General features: G+C 33.9%; 2 protein-coding genes and 1 long non-coding RNA gene across 3 annotated transcripts; 1 reads left to right on the forward strand and 2 right to left on the reverse strand.

Annotated features, from left to right (window-relative positions):
• Nucleotides 1-1,469: 1,469 nt before the first annotated feature.
• On the forward strand, nucleotides 1,470-21,089 carry Hil (Hillarin). Its single transcript, XM_008197361.3, has 9 exons — nucleotides 1,470-2,068; nucleotides 6,251-6,486; nucleotides 13,368-13,484; nucleotides 13,536-13,729; nucleotides 16,672-17,139; nucleotides 17,186-17,404; nucleotides 19,771-19,979; nucleotides 20,026-20,156; nucleotides 20,215-21,089. Exons 1-9 carry the CDS (start codon nucleotides 1,708-1,710, stop codon nucleotides 20,767-20,769), a joined length of 2,490 nt encoding a protein of 829 aa, XP_008195583.2. The 5' UTR covers nucleotides 1,470-1,707; the 3' UTR covers nucleotides 20,770-21,089.
• LOC135265728 (uncharacterized) lies at nucleotides 2,062-3,934 on the reverse strand. Its single transcript, XR_010333542.1, has 3 exons — nucleotides 3,648-3,934; nucleotides 2,233-2,283; nucleotides 2,062-2,179 (listed from the first exon to the last, which is right to left on the reverse strand). It is a non-coding gene; the product is annotated as an uncharacterized LOC135265728 (long non-coding RNA).
• On the reverse strand, nucleotides 21,067-26,399 carry LOC103313621 (dystrophin). Its single transcript, XM_008197362.3, has 8 exons — nucleotides 26,173-26,399; nucleotides 23,452-23,828; nucleotides 23,061-23,405; nucleotides 22,766-23,009; nucleotides 22,432-22,713; nucleotides 22,038-22,382; nucleotides 21,327-21,663; nucleotides 21,067-21,279 (listed from the first exon to the last, which is right to left on the reverse strand). Exons 2-8 carry the CDS (start codon nucleotides 23,505-23,507, stop codon nucleotides 21,164-21,166), a joined length of 1,725 nt encoding a protein of 574 aa, XP_008195584.2. The 5' UTR covers nucleotides 23,508-23,828; nucleotides 26,173-26,399; the 3' UTR covers nucleotides 21,067-21,163.
• Nucleotides 26,400-26,459: the final 60 nt, after the last annotated feature.

Below are 26,459 nucleotides of genomic sequence, written 5' to 3' on the forward strand. Positions count from 1 at the left end.
TTAAAGCAATACCTGTGTGTATATGGTCTCGATAATATGAACGGATGAACTAGTTCAAACAACCCGAACTTTTTGTGTTAACACTTTCGAAATTGTACTGAAGTTTGTAATGAAATTTTAACAAACACAGTTGACAATACAATCCTGCATACACTTTGTAATTTTTTAGGTATTACTTACTCCAAACTCCAAACTATATCTACAATAATTAAGAAAATAATGCAAATAAATATGTAACTACACCTTTTCCAACTGTATTTCAGAAAATAATTTGTAATACAATTTATCTTTTCTGAAATAATATTGAGTAATCTGAAATGGATACATACAATAATTTCTAAAATTAATCTGATACAGTCTCATCTACAATTGGAAAAGATGTAGTTTCTTAATATTAAATAGATACTAAATTCAAATTCGATCTATTAGGTACTACACTTTTTTTTAATTGTAGTCCAGAATGTATCAGTTTAATTTCAGAAAACAAAAATAATTATATTTACAAATGATCATCAAGAATACAATTGAAATACAAATGGAAAAGTAGTACATATTTATTAATGATTAGATTTCTCATTGAAACTATAAATTACATTTAGCTATTAATTTTTTTTAATGTATAAATAATTTTCAACAACAATTTTGAGAAAAAATGCGACGTTGGAATTTCCATAGTTTTGAAACAACTAATAGTTACAAAAACTTTAAAACTTCTTTGTTTTCTGGTTCCCAAATCATGTTTAACTGTATTTTTAAAATGCAACAAAATTAAATTCAAACACTTGTATTACCTATTTATCTAAAGGATTAAAATATGTGGGCGCCCATCTATTTAAAATAATATATCTCAACAGTTTCAAGTGGAAAGTTTGTTAGTAATTTTCTCACACAGTTATTAAATTGTTACATGGTGTGACCAAAAAGTAACCTCATTGTTATTTAGGAGAAAACGTAAGAGTGAATCATCGTTTAATTATTATGACGCTTGAGATGTTCAGACATACTTTTTTTCACGACAATTTTTTAAATGAGCCATACACTACATACCTATACGAAGCAAAGCCAGATATAAATACCTACTACTAAATAAATGTTTTATTATTAGGAAATAAATGTACCTAATTATCGCTATGAATTTTCAACCCTCAATCTAAAGAAAAAATATCAATTTTTGTTCAGCAATTTTTGACTTGAAATCAGAAAAGGAAATCAATTTTTTTAATTAATTCGTATTAATGAACAGGTTTACGAGTGTTTATAAATATCCATAAATGCATAAATGTGTTTAAGCAATAAATGAGCAAGTTTTGTTAATTTCAATGTGCAAAATTGCTCATCTCCAGCTGGAGAGCCGTTTTTTGGCGCCCCCATTTCTTCTTCCCCTGAAACAGCGCATATTTAGTAAACAGGTGACCGCGTGATGTAAGCTAGGTGTGCAAGGAATGGCAGTGGTATGTGGGCTGCGGGTACACCTGGAGGCGTACTCCAACCTCGTCAGGATCCTCTCGCATCGCCCCTCTTCGGGCTCTTCGGCAGCCCCCCATCGCGTCGTCCGCTCTTCGCACGTCTCTAGCAGGTGAACGGAAGGCGCGGGGAAGTCAGTTTCGCTGCAACATGGCTCCGGTGAGTGATTCCTGCGCGGAAAAATCCGAGTGATCGAGTGCGTTCCCGTCCTGTGCGAGCGTCGAAGTCTCCATTTCCAGTGCGATGTTGCACAACTATAAGGCCATGTATCGGCCGAATTTCTACGAGAGCACCTGTCTGCGGTGCAACGAGACCGTGTACCAAGTGGACCGAGTGGGACCTTTAAAGGACTTCACGTTCTTCCACAGTGGCTGCTTCAAGTGCGCGGTTTGTGGCACCAAGTTGACGCTCAAGACCTACTACAACAACCAGCACCGGCAGGAGGACAAGGAGGTCTACTGCAACAGCCACGTGCCCAAAATCGGGCCCGGCCACCTGGACGGCTCCTCCGTCGGCATCCGGTCGGCGCTCAACGTCCCCAAGTCCACCAATTTCGTCAACGAGCAGATCCGGGGGCCGGGCAGGGGCGTCTACGAACCGGAAAGTGAGTCTATTTATTATAGTTCAAGGCCGGAGAAGGATTTCTTAGGGAAGTCGAAAACTAGGACTGCTATTTGCAATTCAATGGACAATGCGTTTGATATCTCTTTTGTTGCTGGAATATAAATCGTTCTGGTCAGGTGATATGTAGCGAGCTTCAATACAAACTGGGTTAAGACTCATTTTCCTGTTTGGTTTTTATTTCGTTGGCCGGAATATCTGGAATTGTGAGGACGGAGAGATGACGAAAGAATGAGGAAAGCTCTATGCAGATTAAGAACTGTTATGTAGTTTCGTTGACACTAAACACTTCCGGATTTTAAAGTACTGAAACTGGTTAATTTATGACAGTTCGTGCGGGAAAGAATCACTAAATTCGTTTCAAAATAGATTATCGGCAATGTATAAAGAAATAATTCAAATTGCTTATTATAAGCTTGTATAATGAATAAGAACAGGGGATAATAAATTTTAATTAAGATATAATTGCATTATATTGATTTAGAAAGTTCACTCATTTATTAGTTATGCATTAAATGCTTGCTTTAGCAGAATAAGTACACCTCGAAGTAGACTTAACTTTTTAGACTCGAAAGAATCCAAGCGCACGACTAAGTTTGTTTAAATTGTTTAATAGTGCAAACAAAAAAATTTTTTACTTGGAGATAAAATTGATAAAATTTTAGATAAAGCTAAAAGAATATGTCCAGCACCGAGATGAACAAAGCAACTATTAAACGACCTTGACCGCTCTGACGATGGCTGTCTCAATATTGTAATTATTGTGGCAGAAGTAGAAAAGAGAAAATTTTATTATCAGAATCTTGTACGTTATGTGGACTTATTTATTCTTACTAAAATTTTGGTTAAATATTCTCTTTTAAAATTTTCTACAATGGTCTTTTTTTATCTGAAATTTCGTGTGCTACTGAAGAATTATTTATCAAATTTCACGCCGTCGTTGGAAAGTGATCCCATAAAAACAAAAATTATATTTAGAAAACCGTCACGAAGCAATAAAATTAATGAAATATCGTTTTTACGTCCCTGGATAATAAAACAACCAGTTCCTTCAGTGATAAGAGTGCTTTGCACAATCAAGTGGCATTGTGTCACTTCCTCGTATAAAATGACATTGTTGAAATAACAATGTCCAATGTCAATGTCGTTTTACACGTGCGACATTTGACAACTTTTCCCTAATACGATTACAAAGTCAAACCTCCACAATTTTTTAATTGCGTACAAAACAAACTGGTTCATTATCACCACCATCAGGACTCAAAGATCAAAGAATTTCATTCCTACATACTGTATTATTCAATGCCGTCCTTGACACAGAAGGCGCGCCAACACTTTGAAAATTTAACCCATATTGTGGTTGCTCTTTACCATAGAAGGAGGTGGTCTGTCTGACTCGCTAAAAGCCCACAAAACGGTTTCAACAGAAATGGCACCGAAAAATAATTATTTTTACCACTTTTGGCCGAGCGCTAATTTTTTTGGGAAAAAAAATGTGAACGAAAATCGGGCAATATTTAATTTGCAAACAGCTGTGTATAAAATATGTTGAAAGTAAATACCTGCCTCCTCTCTGATTTGAAAGGAGAATGATTCGAAAAAAGAATCACTGCGATTTTAAAACTTGCCCAATTGACCTGAATGTTAACACTTTCGATTTTGTTGAAAATAGTGTCTTGTTGACAAACAAATGTCACTGAGCAGACTGTGTGGGGCCTTGAACCATGAGTGTCGTATCTTAGATCAGTCCAGGTGAACGATAATTGAGCTCGAATAACAAGTGTTGACAAAATCTAATAAAAATAAAGTCGCATCAAAACGTTAAAAAGCAAAAAATATTTAACTGACATTTTCTGGCTCACGAGCGGACGCCAAGGTTCAGGCTTTTGAACGACATTTTTGTAAAATAATCTTTTGACTTAAATTCTTTTGAACAGGACTTTGCTCTATCCTTTAATCAAGAAATTATTCCCAGTTAAGATCATTGTCAACGTACACCTTATGACTTTTTTACAAATAACAATAATAGCATACAGGGTGACCCAGGGGTGTGTGTTTGATTTTTTTTAAACAATAAGTCTTACAATAAGGCCCATTCTATTTTTTAATCTGTATACAGAATGTTCTAAAATAAATTACCCAACTAAGTTCTGTTTTTTTTTTAAAGAAAACCCCAAATTTTTGTTACATTTTTGAAGTCGTGACTAAATTATCTACCTGGTTTTATACACTTATCTGTCATAGTTTTTGAGTTATGTCAATTTATGTGTGAAAATAGCGTCGTGCAAAGACCCACAAAAAATGTATAACTTAAAATAATCATTTAAAAAACATTTTTTCAGTCGATTCCTTAAACCTTAGCCCATTTTTTGTAATGAAAGCGAACTCGGAGTCGATGTTCTAGGGTCTAATACTACGATTTTCTGAATATGACAAACTACAAATGGCAATAATGTCTATGGGGTCTAATTTGTAAAATTTGCAAGATTTTTGCAAAATAGGAAATTTTGATGTTTTTTTTTTGGGGAAAAAAATCGAGTAGGATGTTGTGGTAAAATTTAGTCTTTATAAAAACAGGAAAGTATGCTTGATAGGAAACAATGTAAAAGGGTAAACCTTTTGAGAAAAGGCTACTTATAAAAAATGTTCAAATATGTCAACGTGTTCCACACAAAATGGAAGTCTTCCGTATTTCTGTTGCTTACTTGCAAGAGGTTGGACCCCATTTATCAGAACAATAGCAGCTTGTGTAGAACACGATGGTGACCTATTTATGCATTTTTTATAAATAGTTTTTCTGTAAACTTTTAGATTGTTTTCTGTCCTCTAGTTTTATAAAGACTACTAAAATTGTTTCCTTTGTGATGCACCGCTATTTCTATTAGAATTTCACAATTTGTTAAAAGATACTCTTTTCAGAATGATATGCAAGTGTTAAGTGTTACAACAGCCTACTCGATTCTTTTTTTTTTTTCGAAAAAAAACATCAATATTTTTTATATCGCAAAAATTTTACAAATTTTAGAAATTAGACCCCACAAACCTTATATCGGCAAAAAGCTCATAAAAAATGCCATGCAATGGTGCAATAAAATATAGGGTGTTGTGTTTGAAAAAATCGAGTTATTGCCATTTTAATTTGTCATTTTTAGAAAATCATAGTAGGTGGTGGAATATCGACTTTTATTGAAAAAGCTGCGCCTAAGCTTAAGGAATCAAACGGAAAAAAGTTAGTTACGTTATCTTGGATGGTTCTGAAGTTATACATTTTTCTGGGGGTGTATGCACGACGCTATTTTCACTCATAAATTAAAATAAGTCAAATACTGTGACAGATAAGTCTAAGAAACCGGGTGTGTTATATCGACAATTTTGTCACAATTTCAAAAATGTATCAAACAATTGGGGTTTTCATTAAAAAAACAAAACTTAGTTGGGTATTACATTTTGGAACACTCTGTCTACAAATTAAAATATTTTTGGAATATGCCGTTGACAAAAAATTAAACTGATAGCTTGCATAGAAAAAAGTTATGGAGCATGCACGCATAATATGGGTAGGTACTTTGAAATAAATTATACTTGTACAGGCAAGAAGATTTGAAATATTTACTGCTTGTATGAACACAAAAAATGCAAACTTACTGCTGAAAGTCCCCACAACAATCCACTTTTATGCTAATCACCCATTCATTACAGCCTGTTAACCGCAGAGTTTCATTCATTCTCTTCTTCGTGACTTTACAATACAGAAAAAGTATGTTAAGCACTCCATATCGACAAATCTAACAATGACACAATTACCAGAAAAGCCATAACTTATCCTTTACCAGCCGTTGTCGCTCCTCGCGCCCATAAACAAACGTGAAAAATTTTCATCAAACCATGCCAGTAGCGCCAACAACACGTCAATTATCCTAAAACCCATAAATCACACCAGAAAAAAGCCTATCAAACTCTCTCCACACATCACGAAACACATCAATTATTATATTTTCGTGGTGTAATTAGGCCCTGATGCGCTTTCACGTGCGATTTTCTTTTTCCCACATGGGCCGTGTCGTAAGACTTTCGATAAAATTCTTGCATAAAATGGATCGATTCGCTTTCCACGATTGCACAAACGCCGAATTAGCATTGAATTACGTAAGGTTTTTCTTTGCAGTCCTCCACGTCCGCACCCATCTCAATGGGGGCTATCACCAGCAGGCCTCGCCGCCGGGGTACGGCAGCGATCGCCAGTACAGCCCCACGAATTATCACAATAACCACGGGGATTCACCCGGGTACCAGTATGGCAGGTTCGACGCCAGTGCGCTCCATATCGCCCATGCGCTCAAACAGACGGAGCTGCAAAAGTCCTACAGGATGAACAGGGAGAAGCCCATTGACTGCTATTTGGTGAGTGTCAAAATGTGCAAGACCTTGGGAACCCCGCTGGGGTCCATAATGGGCATGGCGCCGCACTGGTACAAAAATTGGGTCATTGATTTACAATTTTTATTATTAACTGCTGGCATTAGAAACAAATCCAAGTAGTAATTCTTAATAAAAGTTTTTTCTGGTTTAGTGTTTGGTCAAACATGACTTTTTTCAAATTTATGATTATGAAGCAGGCAAAACTGACCCACTTTTACTGATTTATTATGTGGAATAATTAATATTCGTCCAAATTAATCACCAAGTGACTTTCATTTTTCATAAAATAAAAAGCATTTGATTCTGAGTATTTCTTCAGGTTGTGTAAATGAGACAAAAGTGGGCCACTTTTCGTATAATTTCTCTTATTATTATCTGTGTTAGATTATAAATTAAGATAAAGTGCTTATTATCGACGAAACAGTGTCGATAATAGTTATGAGCGAAATAATTCCAATGTTGACATCTTGCCCACAACGGTGTAGGTTGAGCAGTTTTTACTCCACTCTAAAATTTCATGCAAATTGTTGGTTTATTGTAATCCTGTTATTTTCATCTGTTTAAAATTTCTAAATAAACTCATTAATCGACTCGTAAATGTGTCAGCTTTATTATCGGAAAAATAAATAAAATAACACTTAGTTCTGATTTACAATTTTAATGAAACTTCTTGTAATATGAAGAAAACTGAACAATTATCTAGCTTGTGGTTCGCTGGAACAAATCCCCATTCTAGAAAATGTTTTTTGTAATAAATAATTAATTGCGCGTAATTACTTGAAATTATCCTAATTATTCAGCTATTTTCAATAACGCTAACTATTTAATTACCATCCCTGGGGGCAAAACTCCTTTCAGAGAAATCAATACTTTGACAAGAATTAATCTACCGACAGGCGTATAATCGGCATAAAGAAGCAGCGACATCGGATTTACGGTGAACGGCGACGAAGAAAATCACTTTTATTAATCGTGCGACTCCCACACGAAAGAAATTTGCACACTGATTAATAACACGACACTAATGTCACTTTCTATAGCCAGATTTTTTGACGAATTTAGATGGAAAGTAGTTTGGGCGCTCAGTAGCTGAGTTACCGAAACTAAGAGATGGTTTAAAAATAGGGTATACATGCACATGGCCGGCAAGAAAACAAAAGGAAAGTTAATGCGATTTTGATAGAGATGTCTGTTTTCAAATCGAGCCATTTGGAGGAGAAAAAAAAGAGATTTAGTGACTAAGACAAATAAAAACAGTAATCTTGAAATTATGGCGGTAAATCAAAGCTGAATTATTTTTCTCGAATTAATTAGCAGATCGCGTGTTGTTCTACATAGAAGTATGGCTCAGTCGGGTTTCAATTAAGATTGGTTCATTATTTTAACGAGCCTCTTACTCACCCATAATCACTTCCTTCGAAGTGAATTGTTTAAACAAATGCTTCGTATTTTTGCGCTTCTGTATCTCAGTTTTTATTAAATTTGGACTTTCGATATTTTGTAGATGTTATTTCTACTCTCGGACATTAAACAGAATGTCCCAAAAAATATGACGTAATAATAATTTTGTAATGAGATGCCATTATTTTTTGTGCTCATTTAGCTTCTTACACATTCTAAAAAAAAATTAAATCGGTTCAGGAATTACTGTTAAAAAATAAAAACCAAAAAAATTGTTTTACACCTTTTTTATAATTAATAAAAAATACTAGTAGTGTTTCCTTGATAATATTATAACTAGATATGTATTGCACAAAATTTAACTTATTAATTAAGTTTGTTTGATCTGAATTACTACAGGGTGTTTATAGTTTACTTTCAAATTTTTTATAATTTAGAGCTTTTTATTTGCTTATATCAAATAGAAACCCCTGCTTTAATTAAAACATTCGATGCGAAATTAGAAAACGAACATTTTTTCTTATTACAACCCTAACGTAAATCCTAACACATTCTGAATTATTCGCTTAAATCTTGGTTTGTTAATTATTTCAGTGAAAAATTTAATGAATAAAAGTCAAAAATAGCTAACCATGTTTATTCTTATGTTGTTTGATACGGAATTAAAAAAGGAACGTTCTTTATTATCACACTTTATTGCAAATCCTTACACATTATTTATCAAAAACTTGAACCACGTTCAACTTTTAATTTTTATTTGTCGTTGACAGAACGACAGAGTTTTTAGCAAATAACTTCGAATGTGTTACAATGTGTTATAAAAATCTGTTATTTAATTCCGCATCAATTATTATTATTGACATAAAAATAAACAATGCTGGAACCATCTTCGATTCCTATTTTTTAAAATAGTTGACAAAACGAGTTTTCAGCACATAACTTTAAATGTATTTAAATATACATTAGGGTTGTAATAAGAAAAAATGTTCGTTTTCTAATTTCACATCAAATGATATAAAAATAAACCGAGATTTTCATTTAAAATTACCAAAATAAAAAGCTCCAAAATTTAAAATGTTAGGAAGTAAATTGTGAACATTCTGTAATAATTCAGATCAATTAAATCTAATTAATAAAAGCGCCTTTAAATTAATCTGCAATTAAATGCGTTATTAACTGATCACGTGATCAAATTGAACAAACCTGATTGGTCCATTCGCGTTGTTAACTTTTAACAACTGATTAAATTTTAACAAAGCTTTATATAAACCGCCCCTAAGTCTGTTAGACTTTGTTTAACACGTACCTAATCATAATGTTATCAATAAAGCACTGTTTGTATTTTTTATTTATTTTTAATATTAAAGGTGTAAAACTGATTTTTTTTGTTTTTATTTTTTAACATCCCTAAACCCTAAACCAATTAAAAAAAATAGGAAAATATAAGAAGCTAAAAGGGTATCCTAATGAGCACAAAAAATATACCAAGAAATTAAAAAGATATTATTGTGACATACTTTTTTGTATAATAAAAAAAAATATTTGCTTGAACGTCTACAAAATATCCAAAATCCAACTTACTAATAATATCTGAATTTCAGAAGAAAATTATGTTATTTCTTTTTTTGGGTTTTCACATTTTATAATCGCTTATTATTATTACTTATTATTCGCAAATGAAGTTTTTATTTCTTGACCTTATCAGAATCTCATTTTTGATATACTAGGGGCCGGTTTATAGAAAGCTTTGTTAAAATTTAATTCGTTTTTAACAGTTAATAACGCGAATGGACCAACCAAATTGCTCCAATTTGGTCACATGATCTGATCAGTTAATCACTCATTTAATTGCGAATTAAATTAATGATGCTTCTATAAACCGGCCCTATTTGTATTAGTTTCGATATTCCTGGTTTTTCTTCAGGCATGGTTGATAATGACAAGATTATCCAGAAGTAAAAATTGTAATAGAAACTGTTTTGTTACAATAAAGAAATTTTTAAATTTTCAAATAATACAATGTGTGACAAATATAAAAAAAATTTGAATAAAAAAGGGCTTTTCAAGTAATTTATCTGTATTTTTGGTACTTTTCACCTACTTCAGGTGACTTTAAATCTCCACTTCTCGGCTAATTTACTGTGAGAATTGTACTACAATGCGGCAAGAATGAGGAAAAAAGTAGACGATAAGGTCAATTTAATTATTGCATCACAATACGAACTGTTAAGTTTCACGATCAGAATGAGCCCAAGTGGGTTAATTGTCTGTTTATGTCATGAGAACCTGTCAGAAAAATAATGGAGGCACACGGAAATGCCACATTTTAAACACCACAGCAAAATTTAAAATTCCTCCCATCTATGGGTCCAGACTTGGCCCCCGTGCCAAATCCTTCCTGGAGCGCGTCGATGACGTCCTTCTACGTCATAACACTCACGTTTCCAAATCGGGCAGTCGCCGGGTCGTCAGCCGTAGGTGTGCTCAAATTGCATAATACCAAGTCGGGGGCTTCGAGGCTGTCGAGAACTGGAACCGATGGCTCATTTGTAAATGCGTAAACGTAGGTCGGAAGGCCGGCACTGCATTCTCTCACGAGGCTTATGAAAATTTTGCGCGAAAGCGCCCACCCTTCAACGGGAGATTTACTAGAAGAGTGGGCGTTTGACCAAATTTGAGTGCCCCATCAGCGGTTCAGGAGGTCAGATCGTCTGCTCGTGAGCAAACACCGAAAAGTATTAATGACACGAAATAGCAACGGCAAATATTTACAGCCTTCTAATTGTTTTGCATAATAGACCTGCGAGTCGTCAGGTGTTGTACAATCCTCGCCCAGCTTTCTTTTCCAATCTTTTCTCCATTTTCCAATTCGCAATCCATTTACATGCCCATTTTTGGAACCTATTAACTTGGCACTTTTGCGCAGTCACAGATTTATACTCTGTTACAAAACAAACAAATTCTATTGACACAATAATCACAAATAAATTCCTTGCGTCATTTTACATAAAGCTAGGAATTTCATCACGATCATCGCGCGTAACGCTAGACTGAACGCGCCGTGAAAAAAATTTATTTCTTACTTGTGACCGCCACAATTTGCCATTTTCGATGATTCCAGCCATGAGAAACATTGCACTGCAATTAGCTGGATACCGTTAAAATGGAATTTACTAAATTTTTAAACCAGAACATTCATAATAATAGCACTGCACTTCCGGAAGGCTACCTTACCGTAACTATTACCATTTTTGCATATGTATCGGGACGATTAATGCCGTGTAACTGGATTTTGTGATGTTTAATTAGGATTATGTGGATGGTAATTAATTAATTGAAGTGTTTCCTGAACGCTGAATCACCGGCGAGACGGAAAGCCTTTAAAAACCAACAGAAAGCTAAATAAAGACATGCTGCTACTTATTTTTTAAACAATGGCCAACCGGGGGAATTATTACTAATCAAATCGCCTAAAGCTCTCTTGTCCAACAACTAACATAATAGTTATACTGGCCACGTTATTTATGACTAATATTTATGATAGGATTTAAACGCTTGTCAATAAATGTGGCAAAAAATAAAATTTAATTGATACATGTCCAGCTGAACCATCAAGCGCCTAACTTGGTAATATATTTTTATCGATGCTTGTTATATTTGTTAGGTTGCACGTGTCTCTCTCTGTTTGGTAGTTGCTTAATAAAATTGCCTTTTTTGCCGGTGTCTTGCAAAGCAAATGAGTAAATGTTAACTGCCGATTTCGGTGCCCAAAATCGCAATTACCACAAGAACCGCAACTCGTGATCATTCCACGATCATTTCATTCAATTATGGCGGCAAAAACCGTTAAAGTTGCTCGCAAAACATCGTTCACTTCCACCTATTTATTATTTTGATGTCTCGTCACAATTAACCGGAGAAATTGTAATAATTACGGGCAAAATAAACGAGCGTGATTGGAAAATACGGTGAAAGGTTAGTAGCAAAAAGCTGCGAAAATATTTTATTTAACACGAAAAAATCGCTCGTCACTTGCATGGTAAATATTTGATCGATGTTTCCTGGCAGGTTTCAAAGAAGCGATTTCTTTCTGTGCGTACAAGTGAAATCCGGAAAGTGCCAGCTGGACCTAAAAGTTCAGTTTTCTATTTTCTAGTTCATTGGAGGCTTTCTAAGCGGCTGGGCGGCTTCCGGATTCGAAAAGAGTAGACAAACTGTTTTTTGTAATTTAAAGTGGAAAATAAAAACACATAATGTAGGGATAACTGTTAGAAGGTTAGTGTTTTTTTTACAAAATACAAAAAGCGTCAACAACAGAATTTATTTTAGAAAAATCCTAATCTAACAATCCACTGAAAATGGAAATGATTTAATCTTAGCCACTTAGCACAGACCTCGGCAAAGTCAGACATCTACTTACAAAATCTAAAATAAATGATACCTAGGAACAAATGAACAAAAACGAAAATGATGAGTAAACCGCAGATCAATAGAGCATATCAATTCTTATTCTTATGATTGCTTTATAAAAGCGATACATTTTTGTAAACGCAAATTACATTTCTTGTTAAACATTTTCAACAGTGCTTATGGAAATTCCTGAAGTTTCCAAGAAATACTAAAAATTATAAAACTCTCAATTTGCAACAGTCAAATTCTACTCAAATTTTTTGTAATCTTAAAAAAAGTTTTGCTATTTCGCCTTTATTACGGTTAATGTGAATAATAATAAATCACAAAGACGGTCAAAAAATCGCCATATAATGTAACAGTAACTCATTAAGCACTGATTTATAACAAGCGTTGTCTTTTTTAATGATTCTACGCTACATAATCAACGCGAATAATTTTTCGCCTGAACTTGATTGTTGATGATAGTTGTTTTTAGTAGTAAAACATCAAAGCATGTTGTCAACACAGGCAAAATTTTACTCATTCCCCTCGGGACCATTTTTTTACTTTCCAATAATTCCGATCATTTTTTATCGAATTCCACTTTTACTAAACCGAGTAATTTCTTGAATAAATTCCAGTTTCCAGCGAATATTTACGATTAATAATAATTATAAGCATCACACTCGAGCACGATTTATGTAGTATTCAGTTATCCTTAAACACATCCGCTTCGAAAAAAATTCTCATACAATAATATAAAGAGTGTATAAATTGACTTAACACGCAACGTTGAGCATTCCGTACAAGACTTACCATTTAACTGTTTATAATAAAAATCGCACCCGTGAGTTACTTTGCGGCGTCCAATTCAAGAATTTCATTTCAGATTGAAATATTCGGAAAAATATTCTAACTGTTCATGGATTCGTAGTAATAACAGTATTTGATTTTTGCGAAAAGTTCAATTGAACAATAATGTCCAGCTTATCTTTCCCATAAAACACCTAGTAATTATTAATAATTAACCTTGAGTACTTGATGGTGGGAATAAACTAAATACATTTCAGGACCGCGATGAGCAAAAACGCTTAGAAATGAAACACCGGAAAGAAGAAGACGATTTGTACAGAAAATTCGCCCGGCAAAGGGAAGAAGAGGAACGGCGGATTAGGGACGAATTCCGGGTAAGTGGTGGCCTTGACCCAACTGTACCTAGTCTAATTAGAAAGTTTTAGGACGAATGGGAGAAAGAATTGGAGAGGCTAACGAACCGATTTGAAAGGGAAATGCAAATGAAACGGAAACGGGACGACCAGAATGTCCTCACACTCAGGCACCAACAAGAGAAGGAGGACTTGGAGAAGAACATGACGCTGAGGAGGGACAAGAAGAAGGAGTCTCTGACGAGGAAAATGCTAGAACATGAACGGTACGGCAGAGGGAACAATTGTTTGGCACTTTCGCACGGATTTATTTTATTAATGAATTTAATTATTGGTTTGCTCTTGACACGAATTGCTGGTGCGAGTGTGTTATTAGTGCCAGGAAAAAAGCATGATGACTTATTTTGAGAAATGTTATACAACTGCTGCATTGTATAGACGCACACAAAGCGGGAGTAGGAATAACCTTCACTAATCTTCTCCAAGGAGTGTCTTAAAAAATCACTCTGACAGAGTTGTTGGTATAGTGAGATTGAAAATAAGTCTTCAATTTTAGAAATATCAAAAATTAATTCAAAGAACTTTCAAATTATGATTTAAATAATTACCTTGACTTTTATTCTTTAACTACATTTTTTTAAACTAAAGTTGAAGTATAATAGGTACTTACTGCTTATCAATTATGTGCATTATGCAATATTAAGAAAAAATGTGAATAGTTAAAACGTTGGCCGATGATTTTTAGAGGCCAGTTTCAAGATTCGAAGATTTACAGCAGTGTAAAAGTTTATAAAAGAAAACTCACAAAATTTGTGAATGGGGTTTTCACTTCTTGAAAGCATCTACATTTCTTAAGTCACTTGTCACATAAATTACAAAAATTCATTTTTTAATAAAGTTTTGTTTAAAAATTTATTAATTCAACTTTTAAAGACAATAGATTACAACAGTTTGATTTCGGCAATCCATAAAAATTATTAATTTAATTTTTGTCAAATACGTAGTTTAAAAGCTATTTTATAAAAACTTTTGAAATTTTAATGGGAACAGTGTATTATCTGTTCTTTAAAGTAGCTATCCTTTACTACCCAGTTAGCAGGTACCGGCCTGCAGTCTGTAGGACTTGGGAAAATATACAATTTCTTGGTAAATCAAGTTTCATAGCAAGATTCTGGAAAAAATAAAATGTGTGTTGGAGTAAAAGTAACGGTTAATGCAATGCTCCTAAATAGTTGCGGTTAATCACAATTAAAATATTCGGATGACTTTTCTTCATAATTTTTAATAGCTGAAATTTTTTAGGGAAATTGCCACTTCACTCATTTATTAAATAAATTATAATAATTACAACTGGTCATAATCTTATCAAGTATAATTATTGTAATTTGCATTTTTTAAGTCATTTAATACAATTACAGTTACTTTTCTGTTACAATAATTTTGTAATTACAAATTCTTTATTATTTTTATCAAGTTATTGAACGTAAAAGACGAGTTTTGAAAAGTTTATTGAGGTCCTATGTATGATCAACTGTGCTTTAATTATTTCCTCTCAGAATAACTTCAGAAATCTGAATGTAAATTTCATGAGTTTACTATTAGGTGCAGACATAAAGGCAAACATTCAATTATATCATAGTAGTAGAGAGATGCGACAAATAATCTCTAAAGCCGAAAATTCGATTCTCTGTTGGCAAAGTTTATTGGTGAAAAAAATTCTCAACGATTTTTCAACCTATATAAATATTATGTTTTTCCGCTGCAGTCTTTTAAATGCATATAAAATTATTTAGAACAAGTTTACAAAACAAAATTGATGTGGAATTAAAATAGTAACTACATGAAAAAATGTGAAAAAGTACGCAGGCGAGGTATTTATTATAAAAATAGTTATGCATAAAAAATAAAGTTTTCCTTATTACAATTTTTCTGCATATTTTTACGATTTTAATATTAAGTATAATAATTATAAAGACGAAGATAATGAATAAACGGAATCTGGTTTTCTGGAAATAAGTGATTTACCTTCATATCGTTGAATCTTAAAAAAAAACATTTATTTGTCAATGCAAAATGTCATTGGCTAAACGACTGCCGACAGACTCTTAATTTATACTAAACAGACCATCGTTCGGCGACTTTCTCTCCTCACGTATAAAAAAGCCGCTGAAAATCAGAATTAAATCGTTATGTTTTGAGATCTCAACTTATTTTTTTTTCTTTTTGCTATATTAGAAAAAGAAAAGTACACTTACTTTTACAGTTATTAAGACTATAAAGGGTATTACTTAAAAAATTGGATATAGGGTGGCAAATAGACACATTGAATCTGAGTTTTCCTAGAAAAAAGGTTGAAAAAAAAGGAAGAATGTATACGATACTTAAGTATTTTGTCGTTAAAAATAACAATTAATGAATTGAGTGATAAATTAACTGTTGGAGTAACGTAGTACAAGCGACATGAGCGTAATTTCTTACTCCATTTCTGGTAAATTCTTTCTAAATTCTAAATTTGATGGAATCATTTAGGTACTCCAACAGGGATTTTCATATGAATGACGAAAGGGGAAAATAAAATTCAAAATCAATAGCACGAGTTCAAGCGCATAAGACTTGCCTTTTTAACTTTTTTTTGGTAAGTTTCCTCGTTTTTTCTGTATTGTAATTTTTATTTTTAAATTCATTTTTACATCAATTATCAGGCACTGATGACGAGACGATTGTCTAGAAAGTTCTTTGCCACCTCTAGGTAAATCTGCAATTAAACTTGTGGGATTGACTTTGAATTTTATTGCCTCCTTTCGTCGTTCTTCAATTTTTGTAATATGTCCACATTTTACTCAAAGCACTAGGTATAAAGCGATTGACCCTTAATACCATTGAGATAAAAGATAATATTTCTTCATTTAACTTCTGGTCCTAAAACATATTGTACCGCATAAAACTTAAAAAAATAGATTTGAGATGAATATTACATTAGATATGTCTCATATACCTCCTATCTTTAGGTCTTTCAAGAACAATGCCAATAACATGATTTAAAAACCACATGAAGAAAATACTTCTAGATTTAATTATTTATTTGGGACTTGGAACCATTTGGACAAATTGTTTTTTGAAAGTCCCCACATATAGTGTTGAATTAAATTAAAAAATAAATTAAATCATCCACCCCATGGCAACCCCGTATTGATTAAACTCTTTCCAGAGCGGCAACGGCAGCCCTCGTCGAGAAGCAAAGTCACGAAATGCTCGAACTCATCAACGAAAAACGTAGTGAATACATGCAAGCTGAGTCCCTCTACCTAGACAGTAACGACGGCTACGTCGAGGAGCAAGTCCAGCCGTACCCCAGTCATGCCCCAGCTCCTGCCCCACCTGCCCTCAGCAAGTACCAAGTCTACAACGATCCGGTCGAGTTCTCCAACGTTGACCAAATCGCGATTTCTGTCGCCCAAGAAGACCAAAAAACCTTTACCGACTTAGTCAGACAGTTGGTCGGTAGGTGTGGCTCGGATATCGAAAAAGCGCGAACAATATTCAGATGGATCACCGTGAAAAATTTAAACACAATGTCGTTTGATGATAATTTAAGAGGGGACACTCCTATGGGGCTATTGCGGGGGATCAAAAATGGTACCGAGAGCTACCATGTCTTGTTTAAAAGACTGTGCAGGTAAGTTGGAATTAAAAAACAGTGTTTGTGTTAATTATTCGAATAGTTATGCAGGTTTACATTGTGTAGTCATCAAGGGGTACTCTAAATCGGCCGGGTACCAACCTGGAGTCAGGTTCGAGGATAATAGGTTCCGAAATTCCTGGAACGCGGTTTATGTGGCGGGGGCTTGGCGGTTTGTACAGTGCAACTGGGGGGCCCGACATTTAGTCAATGCGAAAGAGGCACCCAAAGCTGGAAATAAAACCAAATCGGATAGTTTAAGGTAAAGCTACGATTCAGGTAGTACGAGCTCTACAACTAAATGTTTGGTCGAAATCTCGTTTTATTTTCAATTATTGAACTGATTTTATTGCAAGAACACTTTATTCATACTCGTAATTTGCATGGATTCAAACCTATGCAATTCTCTGAATACACTTTTCTTTGGAGTACTCACTCTGGAGGAAATTATATGGCACAAGTTGCCGTAAAACTGAATATGGCCACAGATTATTCAAGTATATGGAGAGCAAGGTACGATAGTTATTAAAGAAAAAAGACCTGGAAAATCACGAGTTGGACCGAAATGGTGCTAGTAAAAATTTGTAAAAGTTGCCACAGAAGCACCTTAAGAGAAATCGCTTCTCTAAGGACTGCGGAAACATATTCAAATTGTGCTTAAAATAAATAACAAATTGCTACTTTTCAAAATAATAATTTTAGGTAGACAAAAAAAAACATGGTACTCACTGTTACTCAAAAAAAAACAGAGAACTCTTTGGGTTATAAAAGTTAGTGGCAGTGGACATACAGGGTCTGGGTAAACATCATATTTAGCGATGAATCTTTATTTGATGTATGCGTTGGGGATTCTGAAATTCTCGAAAACGAGTACCTAATCAGAAATAACCAAGAAACACGGCTGCCGACTACATGGGTGCATCGGGGCGTAAACACCCATAGAAATTTGGTAATGGGTGCAGAGCACGTATTGTAAATGGTATACAAGATTTCTAGCATAATTCAATGAAATTACATCTTTCCAAAATTCTCTAAATTAAACAAGATAGAAAGAAACAACAGATAATTTGTTATTTTTGAATAAATTGAGCAATTTTTTATTAAGGGCATTAGTCCTTGTTAAAAAATAGGTCGAAGAAACTATGTTTTATAATTAATTAAACACTACTAAAAATACAAACTTAGAACTTCTTTTAAGATTTCCGGTGTCGACAAACATTTTTTGATATAAGATGATTTTTTTATATAAGAATATTATGAAATAAAATACCTAACGTAAGAGCGAATCTCATTGAAAAATAAGTTATGTCGAATAAAATAAACTGAAAAACTAAACTTCGATCATCTTTTACAACTTTCTGCATCGATTAAGATAAAAAGAATCTTTATTATTGCGATATCTGGTATTTACCTATATGTAATATTTAACAAAATATACTTAAACAATTCTTTAAAAAAACATGTTGCGATAATAACCATTGCCAAATAAACACATTTCTGAATAAAATGATCTTTTTTTTACAAACTTCAACAATATCAACCGAAAATAAAAATTTTCTCAAATGAGATTTGTTTTTATTTAACAAATCGGCCGGTGTGTAGAACTAAATCAACAGAGAAAGCCAGTAATTAAAGAATTAATTAAAAAACTTAAAAAATTTGCAATTTTTTGAATAAATTAACATTTTTAATAATACGCAAAATCGAACAAAAATTCAACCGCCAGTGATGAACATCCTTAAAGAAAAAAAACGTTAGTTGTTTTTGCACCTATTAAAAATTGAAAAAGTCGCTGTCCATGCAAGAGATCTTTCACAAAGACTGTCTCAAAAGTTCGGTTAAATTTGCCAAGGAACAAGTGGTATAAGTATGTCTGTTTGCAAAGGGTCTGGATTTGAGTTCATAGATGGAAAAATATTACCAGCGATTGAAAAATTATTTCCCGAAGGTATTACTTCTTGTTGCATTTTCTTGGCGTGGGAACAACTAACAAAATCACAGTTTAAAAACCTGATCACTTTGTGGTTCAAACGTGTTGTCTTTAAAATAAACGTGTCGGGTTTTTGAACTGGGCTTTTTGTTACCCGAAGGTATTTTTATATAAAATAATTATGCTTCTTGTCACACAGTAAAACTTTTGAAATAATGATTTGGTAATTTATTATTGTTATTACAAAAGATTATAGAGCAGATTAAAATAAAAATTGTGGCGGTATTCAGTCAGCAAATAGCCCTGATTTAAAAACCATTGTGTCTTTTTGGCACAAAATGAAGAGTTATCTTAGAAATCTTCCTCAGTGGTCATTGAAAGATTTAAAAAAATAAAATAGAACATATTAGGAGCAATAAAATGCCAGAATTCAAAAAAGATATTACAAATTAGATTATACTTTTTTTTGTCTCAACAATTAGTTGCCATATATTATTCCTGATTTTATATTTTGCGATACGTTAAATATCAAATGCTTTAAAGTAGGTCATAAGTTACAAAATTAATGTACTTCTTCAATTTGTTTTTGTTTTTTTTATAAGCATTCATTAGCTGACTTGCATTTATTTTCCTTGCTAAAATGTATTCAACCAATCATTTAATTATTAGGGCTCAATTTTCTACTAACTCGGTTTTAGGTACGAATATGACGACCATTACTTCCTGACTGACCCTAAAGAATTCATTTACGAATTCTTCCCGTTGCAACAAGAGTGGCAATTGCTCAAAAACCCAATCACGTTGCAAGAATTCGAGGAATTGCCTTTCGTCAGGTCTCTATTTTTCCGGTACGGCTTGTACTTTTCTGACCCGAATACGAAAGCTGTGATGTACACGGATTCAACAGGTACCACCAACCCAAACCAACCAAAAACCCTAATAACTGTTTTCAGGGGCCGCGACTGTGAGGATCGCAATGCCGGCCCACATGCAGGGCAGTCTCATTTTCCACTACAATTTGAAATTCTACGATAGTGATAGTGACAGTTTTGACGGGGTTTCACTGAAACGGTTCGTAATGCAGGTACGACCGAGTAGGGATTTTGTTTTTGTAGTGTTGGTGAAATTGGGGCGTTTTACAGAGCGTGGTGGGCAACATGGTGGCCTTCCGGGTGCACGCCCCCTGCAGTGGGGCCTTCCTGCTCGACATTTTCGCCAACGCCGTCACCCCCAAGGAGTACCTCACCGGCGAGCCCATGAAGTTCAAGAGCGTGTGCAAGTTCAAGATTTGCTGCGAGGACCTGCAGACGGTGATGGTGCCCCTGCCCGACTGCGCCAGCGGCGAGTGGGGCCCCACGAAAGCCACAAGACTGTTCGGCCTCGTGCCCATCACGCACCAGGACGCGCTGATCTTCGCCGGCCGGGAGCTGGAGCTCCAGTTCCGGATGTCGCGCCAGCTGACCGATTTCATGGCCACTTTGCACAAAAACGGCGTCGAGGAGAAGCGCCTCTCCAAGTTTGTCTCACACAACGTGTCTGACGATATAGTCACTTTTAGTATTAGTTTCCCCGAGGAGGGGCAGTATGGGCTGGACATCTACACCAGGGAGATGATGTCCGCGCTGGACACCTCGGGGGAGAAGCACCTACTCACGCACTGTTGCAAATATCTGATCAATTCGTCGAAGAGAAATTAAGCTAACACTTGCCGGAATAATTGTTACTAAACTTATTTAATTAAAAAGTGCAATAATGCAATGGCTTTTGGCCCGGTTATATTTTTGTAATAACAATTTTATCAAATTACCAATATATTTTATATGATGATATTTTATTAATGTTATGTAATGTTTAATTTTATACTTTTCGAGAGCGCAGACCGACGAGCTAAATTGCCAAGTTACCAAAAAGCGGTACTGAAACGCCGGGTCTGTTTTAAAAACGGCTTTAAAATAATTCAATAATGGTCGTTCAAATAATGTACTTACAGGACAATTAAATAAAATATTTATTTTTACTCATCGTATTATTAAAAATATTGCAAAACACTATATATTTGGTCAAAAAATTGCCACTTCAGTCTGTATCTTCTTATTGGACGGAACTCGCTCTACTACTCTCAACATTATCAATAAACGACGTCAGCATGCCCTCAACTTCGGACACCGCATGTTTCAAATGATTATTATCGATAGCACCCAACGATTCTACAACAGAGTGTTTAGTCTGCGGTCCGCGTCTTACACACACTTACCATCTAGCGTGAAATTATTCGCCAAAATCTGCTGCAATTTGGCTAAAGCGTCATCGAGATCATTATGCAACTCCCTGACCGGCGATTTGGACCCAAGCACTTGACCTTCGCCCTTTGAACTCGTGGGCTGGTCCTTAATCCACGTGCTTATGTCATTAACCGAGTAAGGGAGCGAGTCTTGAGTCATCTCAGTCGGGTTTTCAACAAATAGGGTCTGACTCGACTGGATTATTGGACTCAGAGCAGACTCCAAGTCTCTTTTGGGGTATTTGACGACTCCCACCATTGGGGTCGACTCATGGACGGTTTTTTGTGGAGGGGCCACGTGTAAATATTCCTAAAGAAATAATAGTTGCTTTGATATTTTGTAGACGTTATTTATACTCTAGGACACATTTCAGGAAAATATTTTTGATTCTTTTATTATTTGTCATTGAAAGAACAAGATTTTAGCAAATGACTCCTGATGTGTTAGGATCTGCGTAGGTTGTAATATAAAAAAAAATTCGTTTTCTAATTCCCCATCGAATTATATAAAAATAAACAGGTGTTTGCGAGTAAATTATAAACACCTTGTGTAGTAATTCAGATCAATCAAAATTAATTAAGAACCCTCTTAGATCTTGTCCAACACGTAATATTTTCACCAAGAAAGCACTGTTTTTTTTAATAAATTTTTAAAACTAGTATAAATACTTTACGATTACTTACTTTCAATATTTTCAACTTGTGGATTTGCGTCGCCACTTCAACTTTGTGTTCCTCGAGATATTTCCGAATTTCTTTCTCGTTGTGAGTCCCGAATACTAGAATTCGGTGCAATTCCCTATTTTGTATCTCCAACTGTCTGATTATTAACTGTAACTGCGTGTGAGGCGAACTTAGGGTCCCGATATTTGAATAAAAATCATCACTTGGTTTCAATAAAAAATCTTTTTCCGAACTTATTGCTTTTGTCTCCACTATCCCCCGATCCGTTTCATTCAATTTCACAGAGCACGGCATCAAACCGCACAATTTTTTAATGAATCGAAATGAAAATTCTCGGTGAATCCCCTAAAAAAACACCATTAGTAACTATGACAATGTCACAAGATGGCGCCACCTCTGCCGTGCAATACTCATGCATGGAATGGGACAATTTGTGGGAATTATTTACTTTCCCACTTAGAAAACATTTCTGGCATTGTGTGTACTTTGAACATTTCATGCAACGATACATTAGGCCAACCAAAGGACTTGTCTTGCAAGTTGAACATTTGACACTGTGTACCACCATTTCGCTCGACTTTATCCTTAAAAGAATGGAAATCCAGGAAAATAGCTGTGGCGGAGCCTCGAGCCATGTTATAAAGTTATTTTCACTTAATCCAACCAAGCCTGGAGACTGCGAAAAACTTTTTAAATATTTTTTCAAAAAAGGAAGTGGCTAAGGTTACGTTACTAAAGCAGTGCTCGATTGTTGAATTGATTAAATGCTGGCCAAAACTAACATCCTCGTGCATAAAAACCATGATTTCAACCAATTTAGTTAAGAGTGACTGCAGTCGGAGTCTTGTCACGCAATTATTATGGTCGGCACATAGCGAAAAAATAAAATTATACAGTTCGGATAATTCGCAGTCACTTAATAGTGCTAGAGCTAGTTTTGTTGAAGAAACCTGGATTTTTGCTTGTCTTTCCCTGAAAAAGTTGCTCCGTTAGCCCCACTAGTGGTTGCAAAGTCGCGCATACTTGTCGTAAATATTGTAAAGAAAGTTTAGCATTAACTCAACGGCAAAATCTACGTCTATGTTCCTGTTGTTTCGTTTATTGGCAGCGAAAAAAATGTCGTATAAAACCGCCTCCAAGTCGTAGCTTTCCAAACACAGCGAACTTTCATTCATGCCAAGTTTATGTTTGGCAAAAACGCCCATGACGGTACTCAGGGTCACTTCCTCCATGAATAGGGCCTTTTGTAAGGCTCGAAATTTGAGCCCGACCCGATATTTGGAATACTTTACATAATTCCAATCGTCTATTGTGTGTTTGAGTTCAATGAATTTCGGATGGTCCCACTGCTTTTGTTTGGTACTTTCGCTAGAAACCCAATTGGAAAAGTGATTTTTCCGAAATTTTCACTTACTTGAAATAGAAAGGAAAGCCGTTCTCGTTTTCTAATTTCTTCCAAGTCGTTTGCATCTTGCCGATGAACCAACAGGTGGTCTTGTGGGTTATGGTATTGTATGCCGACTTGCTGTCCAATTAAGTGGACAATTAAAAGAAAAATGGAATTAGAACAGACGGTTTTTCACTTTTTTTATCGAAAATCTCGCGGTTTCATCGCAAAACTTGAGCTCGGATGGAATTAAAGTTCTTCAACGGTTTTTTGGTTGTTTACACTTGTCGTCTTTGTTGCACCTGTTTCCTTAAGATTGGGATGTCTTCCTTGTCGGGGCTACGTGATTGGAGAACCAGTGGCGCAGCGAGGGAAGGGGGCCGGAAAGCTGATATCAAGCATTCCTGCACGAAAAGATTGATAAGAAACGTAGTTTAGGAGAAATTGTGATAGTAATTTAGTGTTGTTAAAAATTATTAATACTCGATATACTGTAGTATATTGTTTGTAATGTATATGTATATTGTAATTGTATGTATTGTAGTATATGAAATTTAATTTGCCTAAAATTATGAAAATTTTATTAGGTAACTTTAGGCCACATTTACATAAAAATTTTGCTTGTCCACAGATCATAACTGATAGATCTAATTTCAAACAAAATTTGCAAATAGGTTTGACTAAAAAAAACATTTTTAAAATAAATATTTCAAGATATGTTAACACAACCAAACATTTATAAATAATTAAAAAAAATGTAAAAGACGAGAAGAAGTTTTCCCGTTTTTTGAAAAATTAATAAACATGATTGTACAGGGTGTTCCAAGTTTTTTGGCCAAAGCAAAAAAAACTAAATAAAAAAATAAACTAGGTAGTCTAAGGTACGATTTATAGAAAGCGAGATTATTTAATTCCGATTAAACTAATTCGAATTAAGTTACAACTTAAAACGCATTTAAGAATGTCAATTTAATCTTGAATTAAAATTTGATTGCAATTAAAATGATCTGTGGACCTGCTTTAAACGATAGAGAATTAATTACGCTACCATTTGGTACTTTGATATTGTTTCAAATTTTAGTGAAACATTAAAAATTAATTTTTGAAAAAAATTAAAAGTTATTGGCGTATTTTCTATATGGTAAAATTGATTTAATTTTTAGAATCGTAATTGCTAAAATAAAATTATGCAAATGTTGATAGCTTTTCAGTAGGTAAATAACATTTTAATATTGGAAATCTTAAATCTTATTGTGGTATTTGGTGATCAGGTAAGAACTTCTATTCTTTACCAAAATTGGTTTTACCAAAAGTAGTCTTTAAGCAGTACCTTAAAAATTTGAAAAAAAGTCAAAGTACCAAATAGTTACGTCTTTAATTCCCTATCATTTAAACTATTAGTTTATACTTTATACTCGACTAGAAATATTATTTATTATTTTGATGACGCTCTTTCAGGTTAACCCTTCTTTTAACAAAAAACTTAGAAGACAAGACTACCTTTAAGTTGTGTTAAGAATGTCTCATTTGGAATTAAACAGTTTACCCCAAAAACACATCATAAAAATTTTCACAATATTTGATTAAAAAAAGTTGAGATTCTCTAGTGGTAGGTATACAGCTTATGGGTAAAAGTATGAACCTAAACGTTTTTTTCCTCGAAAAATATTTTACAAAAAAAATTAAATAGTGCGTTATCAAGTCCGTGTCATTTTTGAAGAACAAATTTTCATAGAATCCTCTTATTTTCGCAAAATTTTATTTTATTTTATTGTTAATAAAGCTTCCTACTACGACGACTTTGTTGTTAAAGATTATATCTGCTTCTGCTCTAAAAATTATTTCTTCGAAGCGCAACTGTAATATTTATAAAAAAACACTGGTTTAAGCGTTAAATAATAATATTATTGAATTATTAGAAGTCATTTCGAAAGCACAATCTTTAAACAAAAAAAAATGCCGTAGTATATAATGTCATTAAAAATAAATGAATAAAGTAAAAGGGAATTCGAAAAAATTTATTCTTCTTTAAATGATCACATTTTTTACAAACTTGTTAATGTACGAATAACTTTTTTGTAACGCAAGAAACGCTTGGTTCCACATACTTTGGCTAAACCGAGAATAAAATAAAAGTACTATTACATACCCCTAAAAATTAATAATTAGATAAAAATTCTGTTACGTAACAAATACACATACTTAATTTTAATTTTTAATTAATTGTTTTGACCTTTAAAATCTTCAGAAAAATAAAACAATCAGATTCACTATCAGATTAGTTAAACACCTACTCATCTGTTCATTCTCCTTTAAAAGATATTGAAATTTTACCTTTCCAAGAACAGACTCAAACAAAAATATAAAAGAATACTTTCAAACAAAACTTTTTAACCCAGTCTTCGGTGATTTATTGTTCTCAATACAAATTTATCAATCAAGCTTTCTCGCAGCGAATAAATCAAAGAACATTTTCAACAAATTCAAAATAACCAAATCATAGCGCAAACATTTAATTTTCAAAAATTGACATAATGAACTGAAAAGTGACAGGGTAATAACCGTTAATAAGTTTCGCTACAGTCATGCACTTGAGGTCAAGACCGAATATTCATAATGCACAATCACAGCTTTCATTAGCGTGAAAATAATTAGATACTAATTTAATAAGTAAATGCAGTGCGATATAGGTAAACCAATAAATTTATTTTAATTTAGAAATATAAATACGAATGCTTTTTTACATACCTAGGTACCTTTTTCTATTTTGTGAGTATAATATTGCCAGTAAGGTATTCAAATGAACACCTGAGCAGACGAGAGGCTTAACTTTTCAAAGCTGTCAGGAATTAAAGTTTTATGGTAGCATCTGGTAAAACTGCCAAAAAATACTTTAACGGTAGTTACCGTTTTTTGCGTTAAAATTTGTCGAAATTGCCAATTCCTAAAATATTCTAAAACGTTTAATAAAAAAAGTGGGAAACTTGATTTGTAAACAAATAAAAACAAAATTGAAATGTTAAGTAAACGTTTTT

This window comes from Tribolium castaneum, chromosome 3, assembly GCF_031307605.1.
Source record: "Tribolium castaneum strain GA2 chromosome 3, icTriCast1.1, whole genome shotgun sequence".
NCBI lineage: Eukaryota > Metazoa > Arthropoda > Insecta > Coleoptera > Tenebrionidae > Tribolium > Tribolium castaneum.